At 34.2% G+C, this 16,249-nt stretch overlaps 1 protein-coding gene across 3 annotated transcripts; it reads right to left on the bottom strand.

Annotated features, from left to right (window-relative positions):
* Positions 1 to 1,406: 1,406 nt before the first annotated feature.
* Positions 1,407 to 5,563, bottom strand: LOC116126085 (uncharacterized protein At2g29880). 3 transcript variants are annotated; one of them, XM_031411793.1, is made up of 3 exons: positions 5,369 to 5,563; positions 2,432 to 2,851; positions 1,407 to 2,349 (listed from the first exon to the last, which is right to left on the bottom strand). In XM_031411793.1, the coding sequence occupies exons 2-3, from the start codon at positions 2,783 to 2,785 to the stop codon at positions 1,789 to 1,791; spliced, it is 915 nt and encodes a 304-aa protein (XP_031267653.1). In that variant the 5' UTR covers positions 2,786 to 2,851; positions 5,369 to 5,563; the 3' UTR covers positions 1,407 to 1,788. The 3 variants fall into 3 exon arrangements, with proteins under 3 accessions (XP_031267653.1, XP_031267654.1, XP_031267655.1); XM_031411794.1 differs by having other exon boundaries at positions 2,432 to 2,787; XM_031411795.1 differs by lacking the exon at positions 5,369 to 5,563 and adding an exon at positions 3,369 to 3,387 and having other exon boundaries at positions 2,432 to 2,787.
* Positions 5,564 to 16,249: the final 10,686 nt, after the last annotated feature.

Genomic DNA, 16,249 nt, shown 5'->3' with positions numbered 1-16,249 from the left:
TGAAATTGCATAATGTTGGCCCTCTTTTTAAGGCCAAAATGTTAATACAAAAAATCGTATCAACTTGAGAGATCCGATTGACCTTGACAGAATCGAAATTAGTTGCTGCGTGATTATATAATCAACAGGAAAAATAAATGAAAAGACAATAACACTTTTAAAGTGGTTCGATGAGCTAACTCTCAAGCCTACGTCCACTATTCTTGTTTTGAATATGAAGGATTACAAGAATAAAGCTCTCCTTTTCTCTCTCTCAAATTGCTAACTCCTTACAATGAATTTTTTAGAGTTATTTATACATGAAATTGATTCTGGTAAATGAAGTGATTCTAGGATTGCGGCTTAATCATAGGAAGTTAATCCCATGATTGGCGTGACCACACTTTATCCGGAATTGTGTGATAATCGAAATTTTCTCCTTGATTTTAGGGATAAGACTTATTTGTAATCTGTGAGACCGCTGTCCAATTAGCTCGCTTCACCGAGCATTGCTTGCTCGTATCCAACCGCAACTTGATAGTCATAGCTCGCTCATGTGACCTGCCATAAACAACTCATCGCGAGCTTGTCGTAAGTTCTCACACAACACTAAGTATATATATATTTTTTTAATTCAATACTTTTATAACTATAAAATTCGTTTTTTAATCAAGTTTTCTTGTATTAAAAAAGCTTAATTACCTCACAAGTATCGAACTATCACTTTTTTCCTATTAAAGGTATCAAATTATTTTTTTTCCTGTTGAAAGTACTAAACTATCAATTATTTCTATTGAAGGTACCAAATTTTAAGTTTTTCTTATTGAAAGTATCAAACTTTCATATTTTTTTCCTACCTGTTAAATATGAATGACATGACATTTTTTCCATAAAAAATCGCTGACATGACAATTTTGGTGTACTACACATTTTGACATAGCAATTAAGGTTGATTTAGACATTTATAATCTAAAAAAAAATGAACTTTGAATTGATCATCTTAACGAGCTGAAACAAGAATTGGTGCTGATATGCAAAGTTGCACTGTATGTAGGGATTAAACTTGTTGGAGGGGATATGTTCTCGAGCATTCCAGGCGCTAACACCGATGCATAAAGCTGTTGAAAATTTGCTTGAGGCATTGCCTGAAAATGTGAAGTTGATTGTTTTTCAAATAAGTTTAAATTTGCATTCTAATCAGAATGAAGTATTTCTGTTTGTGAATTGTAATTCTTATCCTCTTTATATTGTAGAAGAGGTCCAGAGAAAGAACCCCTGTAATTTCTCTGGTGCTCTTCTTATAAAAGCATATGTGCATGAAATGTGATGGATATGAAGGATGTTTAGAATCTAAACTAATACTAAACATAAACAAAGGCTTCAATGTCAATCATGAAAATAAGAATTCAAACAATGCAAGAATTGGACAAAAAGCTAACTGAAAACAGTAGACAGCAGCCCGTTGCACATTTAATTATATAATGGGAAGCCAAAAGATGAATGTCCACAAGTACATTGTTGCGAGAAACAATGCGAATAAGCAAGAAAAACAAGAAAAGAAGATGATGACCTTACATCTACAGCTAGCTTCACTTCAGAACTGAGGCTGGAATTGTTTTCTGGAAACGTTTTCTCTGTGTCACCAACTTCTTTCTACCCATACATGCTAACCTTGAGAACATCTAATATCTGTACATTCACCTTCAAACATTGAAATTAAAAACGTTTAATGACTAAACATTTACCAATGAAGTATTCCGGTGATTCTATAAATCTATATACCAAAAATATCCCAAGGTTAGGCCCTAGTCATTTCCACCACCAAAATTGTCGAAACAAATATATCTTTCTCATTCGAGCATTGTATGTCATGAAGGCTCTGGCTTTAATAGGATCTGCGTTCAAATACTCAAAAGCATACATCTGTTTTGCCTCTTCCAGACCATCGATCTCCATCACAGCATCCAACAGTTCTGAGGCATTAATTGCAGTTTTACTGCGTTCCAAGGCATCGGCTAAGCGCCGCATGCTGGATGCAACAGCCAACATGGCATCCTGAAGAGCCTCTGAGCCACGAGGTCGCTTTGGAAGTTGTCTCAGAGGTGGTACAAGAGGAGGATCTTGACTACCATCTTGCATATACTCTGGGGATCCAGTGTATGATTCTGTTCCATCTGTATCACTTACGTCTTCAGAACTTGGTGAAAGAAATGATGCAGAATCATCTTCACAGTTCTTAATTTCAGTTGGATGGCTTCCATCCTTTGTCTTAGCCCAACGACTAGGTGCTTGATAATTTCCACAAACAATTTTTAGCTCATCATACATCTCAATTTGCTTTCCTCGAAATCCTCTTGCATCAGGGTGCACCTATTCCATTGATTTGAAGCTCATGAGTATTAAACAAAAGAATCACAAAGTGGGTTAATTTAATACTAGGAGGGGAAATTACCGCAAGGTATCTCTTCCATAGATCATCATCTTCACATTCAATCATCTTCGTATTTGGGTTCCAACGAAATCCATCTTGACTGAGCAAATCCCTCATTACCTTATATCTTTTTTTAATTGTCTTTAGACGATTAACAACTTTTTGATTATTCAAGTTCAAATTAAAACGAGAGTTCACTGCATAACAGGCAGCGGAGTATGCATTCTCATTAAAGCATTTGTCAATTTTATTCCCAGTTCTAGCCTGAATCGCAAGAGCTTCAATTAGACACTTGTCCATTGCAATTGACCACACAACATTTCTTCCTTTATGCTTCATCTCCTTTCTCTGTCCTTGAAAGTCATATTGGTCCATTCCTAAACCAGTAAGAAAACAGATAACTACATATTTGTGCTTTTTAATACGGCACAATTCAGCACACTGTTCAACAGAAAATCAAAAGCATCATCCAAGCAGTCAGTAAGATATTCCAAGATCATCTACAATAATGATGACAACAATGAAAAAATGAAAGCAGGAAAAGCAGAATGAGTTTGTGCACTGGCAGTACATGCCTATTCTTTGGCTTTGAGAATGCACCAAGAAAAAAAAAAAGAAGAAGACTGCACCAACAGCCAACTTTAAAAATAAAAGCAGGATGTTAAGCACACATTGCATTCAAGTTAAGCTTGTTCAAATTAAAAACAAACTTAAGAGAGAGAAAAAAAAAGCACATTGCAAACATGCAATTTCTGTTTATGAAATTGACACTTCACCTAGTAACCACTCATAACTAGAGGCATTCTAGCTTCCACAAACTATCATAAATTGAAAGAATATTCCAGAAGGACTAAATTAAAAAGTAATAAAAATTTTATATATGTGCTTCCTTCCATATTCCAGAAGGACTAAAAACCGACTAAATTGAAAGAATCTATATTTCCAATGAGCAACTCACACTAGAGTTTGTATATGCGGAGTTCAGTGTTGATCCCAGCTTTATAACAAAGAACTCCATGAAAGGCTCGACGGTAAACTCAATCTAAATAAGAACCACAAATATCAATTCTAACCACCATCCAAAAAGTATCAAAATTAGAAAACTAAATGGACTTCATAAGGGAACACAAAAATAAAAGGTAGAAATATACAAACTCCGTAAAATGAAACCATGAAAAAGAAAAGACTTGATTCAACCTAAACCTACATCATTGATGATAACCTGAATCTAGGCTCAGGTATTGGAATTAGCCTTTCCATGCTCTCTAAAACATCCAAAGTCCAAAGAGTAATTTCGATGACCTGTATCTAGGGAATGCATCCCCATCTTGCTAAAAACCAAAAAATATGAAAACAAAAACATAAGCACATTGCAATAATAAGCTTAATTAACAGCATTTGATGCCAAATTTTGTCAAAACTCTCAGCCATACCTTTAATACTCAGGTCACAGTTAGGGGCAGAGCCAAAATATTGCATGTAAGTGTTCAATAAGTATTAAACAAAATTTGTGAGGTCAACTTTAGGGAGCCAAGATGTAAATAGTACTCCGATGACTTAATAAAAACTGAACATTTTTTTTCTTTTCAAAACTTTGTGAGGGTCGTGCTGGCCACCCCTAATGCTATAACGCAGTTCTGCCCTGGTCCTCATAGCGATTGTGGAATTCTACTCACTAACACTACCACTGCCACTTAGTTATAGAAAAAATCATCAAAAAGTAGTATACTACATACATCAATTTATAGTATATAATTTTGATCAACTAATAGTATATTACATACATCACTGGTCACTGTTTCGGTACACAGTGAAATCACCGTTATCTACATGAGAGAAAGAGACAATATGATATAGAATATTCAAAGAGTTATGCACTGCTTAACCAATAAAAATAACAACAACAACAACAACAACAACAACAATAATAATAATAATATTGTTTTTCATACCATATTCATCAGTACATAACATATCATTGAATCAAGAGACAAAACATTGCTATAAAACAATTAAGAATTTGACTTCAGAATAGTTTCAAAGTCTATCTAGGACATGCTATATCTCACTAAGAAGTGGCTAACATCTTTATGCAGCACCTCATACAATGTCTTTTACTTGATAGGACATGCCGTTTAAATCCACTTGTAGTTAAAACTTATTAAATTACGGATAATGGATACATTTACTAATCATAATAGCATCCCAAAATCAAAATATACCATGTGGGTTATCTGACCCGCCTTAAACTTGTATATCTGAGAAAATTAAATTATCCACCAAGAAGAAATTAGTCCTTGAACCTGACTTCACAATTCACAATCTTAGGAGCATTAGTTGAAAGCTAAAGCAATCCCTCATCTACAAAGCTTCTTCCAAGTGAAGCAAGCATTTCTTGAATAGGATGATATTTTCCATTGCCATAACAAGATGGACAAGTCAGATTTAACACATCTTAAACTCATTTTACAGTAAAGATAAACATTAACTTAAATAAAAGGTCAGTAAAATTTGACCTTTTTTTAATTTTCAATTGTTCTGACCATTCTTTCATCTAATTGCTTTCAGAATTTAGTCAGCTAACAAAAATCACAATAAACAAACACTGTGAAACCAAACAGTGACTCTTAAAGTTTTAGAAACAAAATGATCCAACAGAATTCAAATTTTGCATGCTAAATATTACTTCAATCATAAACTCAAAAAACAAAAAACAAAAATGACAAAGCTAAGAAGCATCAATCAAATCACTCGTTAACATAAAACAAAATTCACAGGATCATTGAAACAACATTACCACGCAATATAATTACAACATGCAAGAAACTACAACAGCTCTATGCAAAAGGTCAACAATGTTGACCATTTATATAAAATTTCTCACTCTAAAAATATCCAGTGAGCTCTAAAATGAACGAATTTGGGCTCAGAAACACATTCAGAGAGTTGAATAGATACCTGAGTGAATGAATAAGCTCGATATTTGATCGCCGAGAAAGAGGCGGAGGCGGAAGCGGAAGCGGAGACGGAGACGGCGTTGAGAAGATCGAAGAAGGAAGCTGTTATTCTTCAATTCATTAGACGGGAGTTAGGGTTTGCTTTTCTCTTCCTTTTTCTCGAGAAAAATTATTTATATAAAAAGTGTTAAAAAATTTTCCCAACGGAGAAAAACACTTTCTCGAAAACCAAACGAGTGTTGAGGAAAGTTTCTGACTGCTGTTACGGGACAGTCACAAGGTTGGATTACCGACCTGTCATGAACTGCCACGTGGAAATAACTTTTATTAAGGGGATTCCTTATAATCGAAAATTAATTGAATGTAACTAAAATATAATTAATGGTAAATAAAATGTTATTATCCCTATAATCAATATATTATTATTATTTGAAAATAATTTTATCGATATATTTAATTAGTAGTATAATAAAAAATTAAAAAAAAAGCTCTCTTGACAAAATAGGCTATAATATTATTTATTATTGAAGAAAATAATTTTGTTGATTAACTACTTAACCTTTAAGAGTTTTTTTTTTTTTTTTTTTTTAAAGAAAAAAACTTAGTTTTAAATTGTAAACAAAATATCTTTTACTAGGGATTTTTAATACCTTGTGTTGTGTATGATTTTTCCATCAAGCTCGGTGAATTGTGAGGTATTAGATCGACCCAAAATCAGTCCGACTCTACCGGTTGTTCGACCTAGCATAAGCTCGTCAACATATAGTTCGATCCAACACAAGCTAATCGCGAACAACCAGAACGATTATTCAATAAATTTCCAGATAACTTTAGATCCTAGATATTACAGGAATGACCAGATTAACAACAATCTCTACGCAATCACAGTGTCCAATCGCGAGAATATTACAAAAATTGTCTCATTTGTAATTATCTATTCTTGAGGAGTAAATTGTAATGTATTAATGGACATTATTGCAATTAAGTAGAAGTTCATGATAAGAATATTACGGATAGAGTTTTAATCTAATAAGAAAGTTGTTTTTATTGGAATCTAATTATTGAAGGAATTAGAGATCCTTGAGGATCTCACGCACATATATTTTCTCTATAGGGTTTTGTTACTATAAATAGAGCAACACAAGTTCGGAGTTGGTCGTCATAACTTTTGTACTTAAAATTCCTCAAAAGAGAAGAACTAAAACGGTGAAAATTTATTGTTTATAATTCATAATTATTGTATGCTAAATCTTGGATTTTTCATTAGAATTAGTTTTTGAATAATACAATTATTATTTAATTCTATTAATTATTGATTCAAAAAACTTAGAGTAAACAAATTCTTTCAATGTTTCAAATAAGAGTAATACTACACCAACAATCCTGATATGACAATTCGTAATTAGTCAGCTTACAATTAATTAATAGAACCCATGTAGGATCTGTTGTGAATTGACCAATTACGAGTTGTTACATCAGAATTGTGAGAAAAAATTTGTGAGAAATGATTGTTGGTGTAGTATTATTCTTTGAATAATGTTAGGGCAAGAAGAGTTATTTCTTCGTATAATGTGTAAAATAATATTTCTAGCACCACTTATCTAGTTTTGATGATAATAAAGTATTGATTTGTTAATTGGTAACCTTAATTCTTTTTGGTAGCTTTTATTATTAAAGAACTTCTCAAAACACCAAACATATTAAATAAATTACAAAGTTCTTCCCCCCAACGTTAGTCTCCCTCTATTGAAATTTCTATTTGACCAGATTTGATCGTTGAAATACCCCCTTTATACTTCATAAATCTTTATTAAATAAATTAACAGATAACTTTACAGCCCAAGTTAATAAAATTAACAAAATAACCACATATATTTTAAACTTCACACCAACACCCTCTTCTTCACCACTTTCATTTTCAAACCACAACACACAAAATCAAAACTTTACACCATTAATCATCTCCAAACATATACAATTTTCTAACACACCTACTTTAATTCAGTAAACTTTAAAAAATTAAAATAAATTAGAATCAAACTTGAATTTAAGAAAATTGAAAAAAACTAAAACCTAACATAAATAAAAAATAAAAAAATAAAAAAAAAAGTAAAGAAAAAATTGGGTCACTAGCTTGAATATGGTCTACCATAGCCAGATTCAAAGGCACGATCGTGGCGAGATCAGGCCATGCCGACTGACCCAGGGTAGCGCCAACACTGATAAGACAAGTGCTGCCTAAGTGCCTCGTTGACGACTTTGGGTTATTATGACCATTAATTCTTTTTGGTTACTTTTTAGTTTATATTTCTCAATTTTGTTTAGGTAAAAGTTCACGTGGTGTACATAATGACCATTCTGCTCTTTACATTTAATTAACGATTTCTCATTTTGCGTGGCATTTTGTAATTTTCGCATTCAAGGGGTGGGAAAGTGGTTTTAGGAACTTTGTGGAAAGATATATCATTATCTTGTTCAATTCAACTCACCAAAATACAAAGGTCAGACTAGCGATAATCCCTTGTTTGGTTCATGAGGAATGGGATTCTGATTCCTTAAAAAGGGTGGAGTAGCATTGGGAAGAATGCCATCACTACGAGTAATGAAATGTTAAAATGTCCAATTCACCTCTATGTAAATTCTAATTTTTCATTTTACCCCAAAATAAATTAATTTAAAATTAAGCAAGTTATAATTAATAACTATTTTAAATTCAAAACTTAAAATAATCTCAAAAAACCTAATAATTTTCAAACCGGTCGGCCAACAACTACATATCTATCACCATACCAACAATTTAAGACAATCCAATGGTTAGAGATAATTACAAGTCATTAACTTCTAAGCCATTGGATTGTTTTGAATCAACGAATAAAAATTTGCGTTACAAATAACTTCACCCGAAAGTGTATGCTTGCAACAACACATGGGAAAAAAAAAACAGAAAACAAAACAAAGAGAAAGATTGGTTGTCTTAAATTATACTTGTTTCCTTTGAACAATATAAGAACTTATAAATTTACCCCATTCTATCCATTTCATATGAAACAGTAATTTTGACATTATCTTCATCTCACAATCGTTCTCAATCTACATTTTTCTTTTGATTTAATCTTTACTCGGTCAACTGTAATGTTATCGGCGATTGTTGTGCAAGAGCTGCAAAAAGTAACCCGAATGTGAATTACGAGCAAAAATGCCAACCCTCAACAATTAGCAATGGTGTCAACGGCAACAAAGATTAGCTCACATGTTACAACACTTTTGAAGGAGAAAAATAATTTCGATAGAACAGCCTTGGAAGACTGCAAAATCCACATTACAAGAAGCTATAAATGCTTTTAATCAAAAAAAATTATCAGTCAGCTAACATAAAAATTAGTTCCGTAATGGACTACTTGTGAAAATGGCTTCACGGAGAAGAAAGGTGGGGTGTCTCCTTTGACTGACGAAAACAAGAATTTCTTCAAATTAGTTGCAATTCATCTTGCTTTTACTAACACCATGGATTGATTGATAATTAGTTTTAATTATTTTGATATTTATGTGATCTGGTCGTCAATCAAAATAATCTCGACAAAATTAGTAAATTTTCCGAAATTGAATAAGATATAAATTTTAGATTTAGAGATCTTAATATCAAATTTATTTTCATGCCTATTAATTTCATATTCATAGTACTCAAAGGTACCATAAATTCACAGAGATTATGAGTGAAAACATGAGATGAATTATCAAACCAGTCGTGCAAACTCTCTTTACGTTCACAAATTCTCACCTTTCCTGTTGTGTTGCTTACATTGGACTGTATTAAGAAAAAAATATAAACCAAGATGATAATTTAGTATTTTAATATGTGTTTAAATTATAATTATATGTTAATAATGATTTTTCTCTAAAAAATGTATTTTGAAATTTAAATTATTTTCATTAACATTATAATTAAATGATGTATTTTGAACAATTGAAAGAAGAAAATGCTCTAATATCTTAATAATCCTATCAATAATATTTCATAGTTTTAGATTTTATGTTACTCTCATATTTGCTATGAAGTGAATTAATGTTCATTGCATCAATATTGTGTTTACTAAAAATTACAATCAAGTGTGAATTTAGACCGACAATTAAAAAAAAAAAAAAAAAAAAATACTTGTGGTGGGAATCTGTCACAATGGCGCACTATCGATCGTAACTGGCCTGTAACGGGCTGATTTGGCAATTTAGAAAATGCCAGATTTGACAATAGATTTGACCTTTTCTAGTCAGATCCGGTTGGTCAAGCGTCGTAATGTTAGATTCTGGTAGTGGTGGTCGGAATCTGGCAACTGTGGGTGAGTGAGAGTGTTTTTGTCATTTACAAAAAATTTATATATTGGGGTGTTTAGTTAAATTAGTAAACCTAAGAGATTTTTTTGTTAATTTTTAAATTGTCTCATAGTAATCAACCAACTCTATCTACCAATAATATTTCAAAATAACTAAAGAAACGCAGCTTGATATCCATTATTACTTGGTACCGGACACTTACTTTGAAATTAACTTACCGAAAATAGCGATTTACGAAAGCACATCTGCCATAGCAAAGATTTTTCACATATTGGACACTTTATAAGGAGGCAATATAAAAAAGGCTTGGAACAATGCAATGAACTGTACTTGGATGCAAAAAAAAAACGAGTAACAGAAGCTATAGATGCTTGTAATGAACAAGATTATCAGTCAGCTAACTAGAAGTCAAGTCTACAATGGAGACTATAGGACAACAAAAAAATGTTGCGCTTAGTTATGATCAAACCCGCGAGGTAGAACTTACCTAAGGGGATCCTAGCAATGTGTGATTTATAAGAGTCCGTATATTGTTTTTTGATTAAATTGTCAATCAAAATTCTATATATTTAAGTTTGCAAAGGTGTTTATCATCTTCATATCCAATTTATTTCATGCATTTCGAAGCCTATTAATTTTGTATCATAGTACTCTAAATTGTAGAATGAAAAGGGACTATTGTAACTTAAATTTTTTGTAACAGGATGCGTGAAAACAAGAGATGAATTATATTTTAAATTTTACCAAGAAAAGAAAATTAAATTTATTCTTGGGAAAGAATCAAATTATGTTTTATTGAGAAACTTACTATATTTCCTTAAGACATTTTAATATTGCTCTATTACATATTAGTATTATATTCTCTATTAAAAGTGTAATAATTTATAGAGCTAATGACTTGACTCCCCTCAATTATGATTTAATTATAAAATTCCTATTAGGTTTCTAGAATAAAAAAATTCCTTTAAAGAATCGTCTTTCATTTAGTTTTACATGTTAAAATAGAGGATAATTTGATAATTTTTTTTTTTTTATAAACTCATAATTATGTATTTATCCAAACTTCTTTTCTTTATCTTAAATATGACATAATCTCCTAATTATTTTCACGCAAAAATAAAAAATAAAAAATATTATATGAATTTAACATTCATTTCCTATAAAATGTCTTTACTAGGCTCTTTTTTTTTTTTTTTTTTTTTTGGGTTTTTCATATTGCTAATTTGATTATTAAAATTTGGGTATTTTTTGTTAGAGAGGAAAGAAGAATTTTGGAATGTGGATAATAGCCGAAGAAAAAAATAAATGATGGTGGTGAAAAAAGTTCTTATTAATGAAAAGGGGAGACCGAGTTTTCGCTGGGATGAAGAATAAAGATAAGAGAACATAATGAAGAGAGGAAGGGCAACCTTACAAGGCCACAGTCACGACCTTGCTTGAAGTCTTAGTCGTCATCTCAAAAAAATAGAGAATATGCAATTAGGGTTTATTAAACTTATATTGAAATTATTATCGAATTCAGAAACTTGAAGGGTTTGATTAATTAATAAAATCTTGCAATAAACTCTTTCAGTCCCAAATAGTGTTGTTGAATCAAGGGGGATGAGTTTCTTCAAATACTAAAAGATAGGTGGATGTTATCACATCAAGCTTAATGACCTTCAAAGGAAGATAAAAATATTGACAAAAATTTGAAAGATTTAGCGATAAATATATCATTGTCTTATTGATCTTGTTCACCACCCGGAAGGCCACAAATTTTTTTCTAGACTATACAACTCAATGGTTGAAATAGAGAAGTTAGAGATAATTACAAGTCAATAACGTTATCAGTCAGCTCTGTATTAATTGATGTACCAACTACTTGTGAAAATAGCTTCACGGAGAAGAAAGGGGGAGTGTCTCTTTTGAGTAACGACAACAAGAACTTTTCGAATTAGTTACAATGATTTTACTTTTCACAACGTGATGCATTGATTGATAATTAGTTTAAATTATGGGTGATTATAAGAGTCTATAATATTTATTTTGATATTTATGTGTAATTGTCAATTGTAGTTGCAAAAAATCTACCGTCATGAAAATATGGTTTGACCTGTGAGGTTGAGGCACTGACAATCAGCTACACCTGCACACCATGAAAGGACAAGTGTGAAGCTTCCGGAAAACACCGGGGTAGTGTTTTCCGTAGGCACTCCAACGCTCAAGTCAGCGAGGTTAAAAGAGATTATTTGATAAGAATTAAGGAGATGAAGAATTACCAAGTGTCTTGTCGGAGGCTAGGACTACGGCGGAGGCATCGGGTTCTTGGGAGCAAGAACTTAGGAGCAAATAGATGGTTTTGAGTAGTGTAGATTGACTATGGGAGATTGCATGCCTAATGAGAGGGCAAGCCTCTGTTATAGTGAACCTAAAGGTTGGAATCCTAGTAGGAACATGAGTCCTTTTGGGAGATAATCCCTATCAAGAAAGAGATATGATTTCTTGATTTATCAGATTAAGTTTTATAGTTTGTGTAAGATAGGAATCTCAGAGAAGAAGAAATAGAATATGATTATGATTTCATATTATGGACTGTTGCAGGCTAATAGGCTGAAACCCAGTTTAGCTTAACTTGTAGGATAGCCTAACTCATAAAGTAGGTAGTTCCAAGGTGATTTTAAGCGAGGCCCAATCAGGATTAGGTTGAGGCCTTGGGCGGTGGTGTATTATTTCATATTGGGCCTCGTCAAGCCTAAGATAATTTTTGGCACTAACAGTTAGCCCCACATCTTTAAGTTAAAGAGTATTTATTAGAGAGTAGATTTAATCGAATCAGTACAGACTAAGAGATAGTGATAGCAGCTCGTTAGGTCGATGGATCGTTGTGTGGATTATGTCTATGACTTGTTTGATTTGGGTGCAAGTCCTTCAATCGATCTGGGTCGATTGAATGTGTAAATCTATAAATCGGTCTGGGTCGATCGAAGGTATATACTTATGAATCGGTCTAAGCTGATCGAAGGTGTAAACTTATGAATCGGTTTGGGCCGATCGAAGGTGTAAACTTATGAATCGGTCTGGGGTCGATCGAAGGTGTAAACTTATAAATCAGTCTAGGCCGATCAAAGGTGTAAACTTATGAATCAGTCTGGTGATCGAATGTGTAACTTATGAATCGGTCTGGGCCGATCGAATGTGTAAACTTATGAATCGGTCTGGGCTTATTGAAGGTGTAAACTTATGAATCGGTCTAGGCTGATCAAAGGTGTAAACTTATGAATCGGTAGGCTGATCGAATGTGTAAACTTATGAATCGGTCGGGCCAATCGAAGGTGTAAACTTATGAAACGGTCTAGGCCGATCGAATGTGTAACTTATGAATCGGTCTGAGCCGATCGAAGGTATAACTTATGAATTGGTCTGGGCCGATCGAAGGTGTAACTTATGAATCGGTCTAGGCTGATCGAAGGTGTAAACTTATGAATCAGTATGGGCCAATCGAAAGTGTAAACTTATGAATCGGTGCTAGGCCGATCGAAGGTGTAACTTATGAATCAGTATGGGCGATCGAAAGTGTAAACTATGAATCGGTCTGGGGATCGAAGGTGTAATTTATGAATCGGCCTGGGTCAATCAAAGGTGTAAACTTATGAATCGGTCTGGGCCAATCGAAGGTGTAACTTATGAATGATTGGGCCGATCGAAGGTGTAAACTTATGAATCGGTCTAGGTCGATCGAAGTGTAAACAATAAATCGGTCTGGGCCGATTGAAGGTGTAACTTATGAATCGGTCTAGTCTGATCGAAGGTGTAACTTATGAATCGGGATAGGCGATCGAAGGTGTAAACTTAGAATCGGTCTGGGCCGATCGAAGTGTAACTTATAAATCAGTCTGGGCCGACGAAGGTGTAAATCATGAATCGGTCTAGGTCGACGAAGGTGTAAACTTATGAATCGGTCTAGGCCGATCAAAGGTGTAAACTTATGAATCGATCTAGGCCGATCGAAGGTGTAACTTATGAATCAGTCTGGGCCGATCGAAGGTGTATGCCAAGTGGAGCTTGTATGAAGCTTGTGGTCGAGTCGGCGTAACCGACTTGTAGTTGAAAATCAACGTATTGGGTCTTGTGGCCGAGTCGATGTAAACCAGTTGTAGTTGAAAAAATTATAGATACTAAGTACTGAGACCCTGTCGGCGTGATTGACTTTGTAGTTTAAAACCTTTGAGAGCTATGTGGCCTAGTCGGCGTGACCGACTTTATAGTTGAAAACATTTGATTGAAGCTGAAGCAATGATATGCATGGCATGCATGTTTTAAGCAAAGTGCCGAATGGAGAGTCAATATGCATGATGTGCATGTGTTATGGACTTAATGAAGAGTGAGCTAAATGGAAAAATAGGCTGCATGTATTTAAGTAATGGGCCGAATAGAGAAAGATTTAATCAAATAGAGTGTTAGAGCATCTCCAAAGAACTCTTTATATAACCCAAACTCTTTATTATAAAGAGTCTATCTATAAAAACAAGAGTCCAACAGACTCTTTATCTTTAAAATATAAATTAGAGAGTGAGTTTGACTCTCCACATTTAGAGAGTCAAATTTCACTCTCTATCCTAATTTTAATTAATAAACTACAAGTTCCTATGCATTTTATTTATTAATTCTCTCTCCCACTAAGTCTCTTTCTTAAAAATAAAAAGCATATTCATTAAATTTAAAGAGTCTATTGGATTTGAATAAAAATTGTGTTCTTTATATTTAAAAATTAATGAAGATACGCTTTATTTATATGAAAGATGCTCTTCAAAATAAAGAGCACCATTGGAGATGCTCTTAGTTAAAAGGAGATAATTAAACATACTTTTCCCTTTCAAGTGCTGCCACCCATGCTTGCTAGACCGAGTGGAGAGAGGGGTGTTATTTTTTACGTCGGAGCTGAAGCAGTTGAAGTTGAGTGGGCACGTGATTCACTTTTGGGCTGAACCGAATGGGCACATTGATATTGTATGTGCAGACCCAAATATCATTGAGTGGACTACTCGTGTTGTTTAGTGGTGCTAAGTAGTGCTGAACGTTGGCGAGTGAAGGTGCTTATTGGAGTAGAGTGAGAAATCATAAAGCGAGGGCCATGACATATCCTCCTAAATGTTTGGCATCAAAACTCGGTGAATTGTTACTTATATTAGGGTAGAATGTTACTAAGGAGCATAAGATACTCCTTGCTAGGAATTCAATCATTGAGAAAAGGAAAGGAGAACAATTATGTCAACTTAGTGAAATGGAACATGAGGAGGAGTCAAGGGGACTAATCGTAAAAGAAAATAACAGAGGAGGCTTAGCCGAAGAGGCTTGTTGTTGAGTATGAGCAAAGAAAATGAAAAAACAGAAATCTAAGGAAAACAGATGAGCATGAACTTGAAGAAGCTCAGGCACACTTAAGGAAGCTGAGAAGCGTAGTAAGGAGAAAGGGTAACTGCATGAGGGTACGTCTCTCTCTATATTAAAAACAATAAAAAAGCAATCATAAGTAGATGGAATGGTGATAACCTGAGAAGGATAAAAACAGATCAAGCTACAAGTGACTTTCAGAGCAACACAAAGAGAGGCACTCTTCTTAAGAGTGTTCTATTCATCAGTCTTCAATAGTGTTTTAAGTCTAGAAAAAGGGCTTTGTTTTTAGAGTGGTAGAACCTTTGCCCTTGAAACTAGAAAACAAAAGGTAAAGAAAACAAGCAGAGGTTAAGAAATTGTTCCGGTAGTCCAAAAAGGGGAAAAGACTACCATCCATGTGCCTCTATATGAAATAAGGACGTGCCTCTACTATCTGTCAGAGTAGTCTCTAAACGAGTCAACTCCACTAGGACCAAGCGTATTGTGATTGGAAGATAGCAAGGTTGGCGTTGGTTGTTTCAGGTGAAGCTTTATAGAGAACTAAAAAACTACCATCCATGTGCCTCTATATGAAATAAGGACGTGCCTCTACTATCTGTCAGAGTAGTCTCTAAACGAGTCAACTCCACTAGGACCAAGCGTATTGTGATTGGAAGATAGCAAGGTTGGCGTTGGTTGTTTCAGGTGTGACCAGTTTATAGAGAACTTTAACATTCCATGCAAGAAGAATGGGGGGGGGGGGGGGGGGGGGGGGGGGGGGGGGGGGGCTGCCGTGGGGGGGTGGTAGGGGGGTATTGGTAGAATGGGCATGGCAGCGCGATATGGGAGCTCCGGAGACGATATCGACGGTGAGTGAGTCGGTAAGTGTCGATGCATTGATAGTGGATGCGTAGGATATGAGGTAGACGAAAAAGAGGAGAAAAAGAAGTTAAAATGGGGGTTTTGACTCGCGATAGGTTTAGCACACTTGGCTGCATTTTGTGATAATTTGTTGCATCGAACGAAAGTCAAAATGGGTTCTCTAGCTACACCGAGTGGGTCTTAGGAATCGAGCTAAGGGGAGAGTTGTTGCTGGGCTTGATTGAGGCATATAGGACTAGCTGACTTTTCTCGTGTACACGGAAGATTCAAGGTGAGGCATGCAGAGCTAAATGAGAGCTAACTCGGCCGAGCGATT

The sequence above is a fragment of the Pistacia vera genome, unplaced genomic scaffold (assembly GCF_008641045.1).
Source record: "Pistacia vera cultivar Batoury unplaced genomic scaffold, PisVer_v2 Contig174, whole genome shotgun sequence".
Classification (NCBI taxonomy): domain Eukaryota; kingdom Viridiplantae; phylum Streptophyta; class Magnoliopsida; order Sapindales; family Anacardiaceae; genus Pistacia; species Pistacia vera.
Note: the sequence above shows the minus strand (reverse complement) of the source record. Positions and strands in the feature narration are given on the sequence as shown.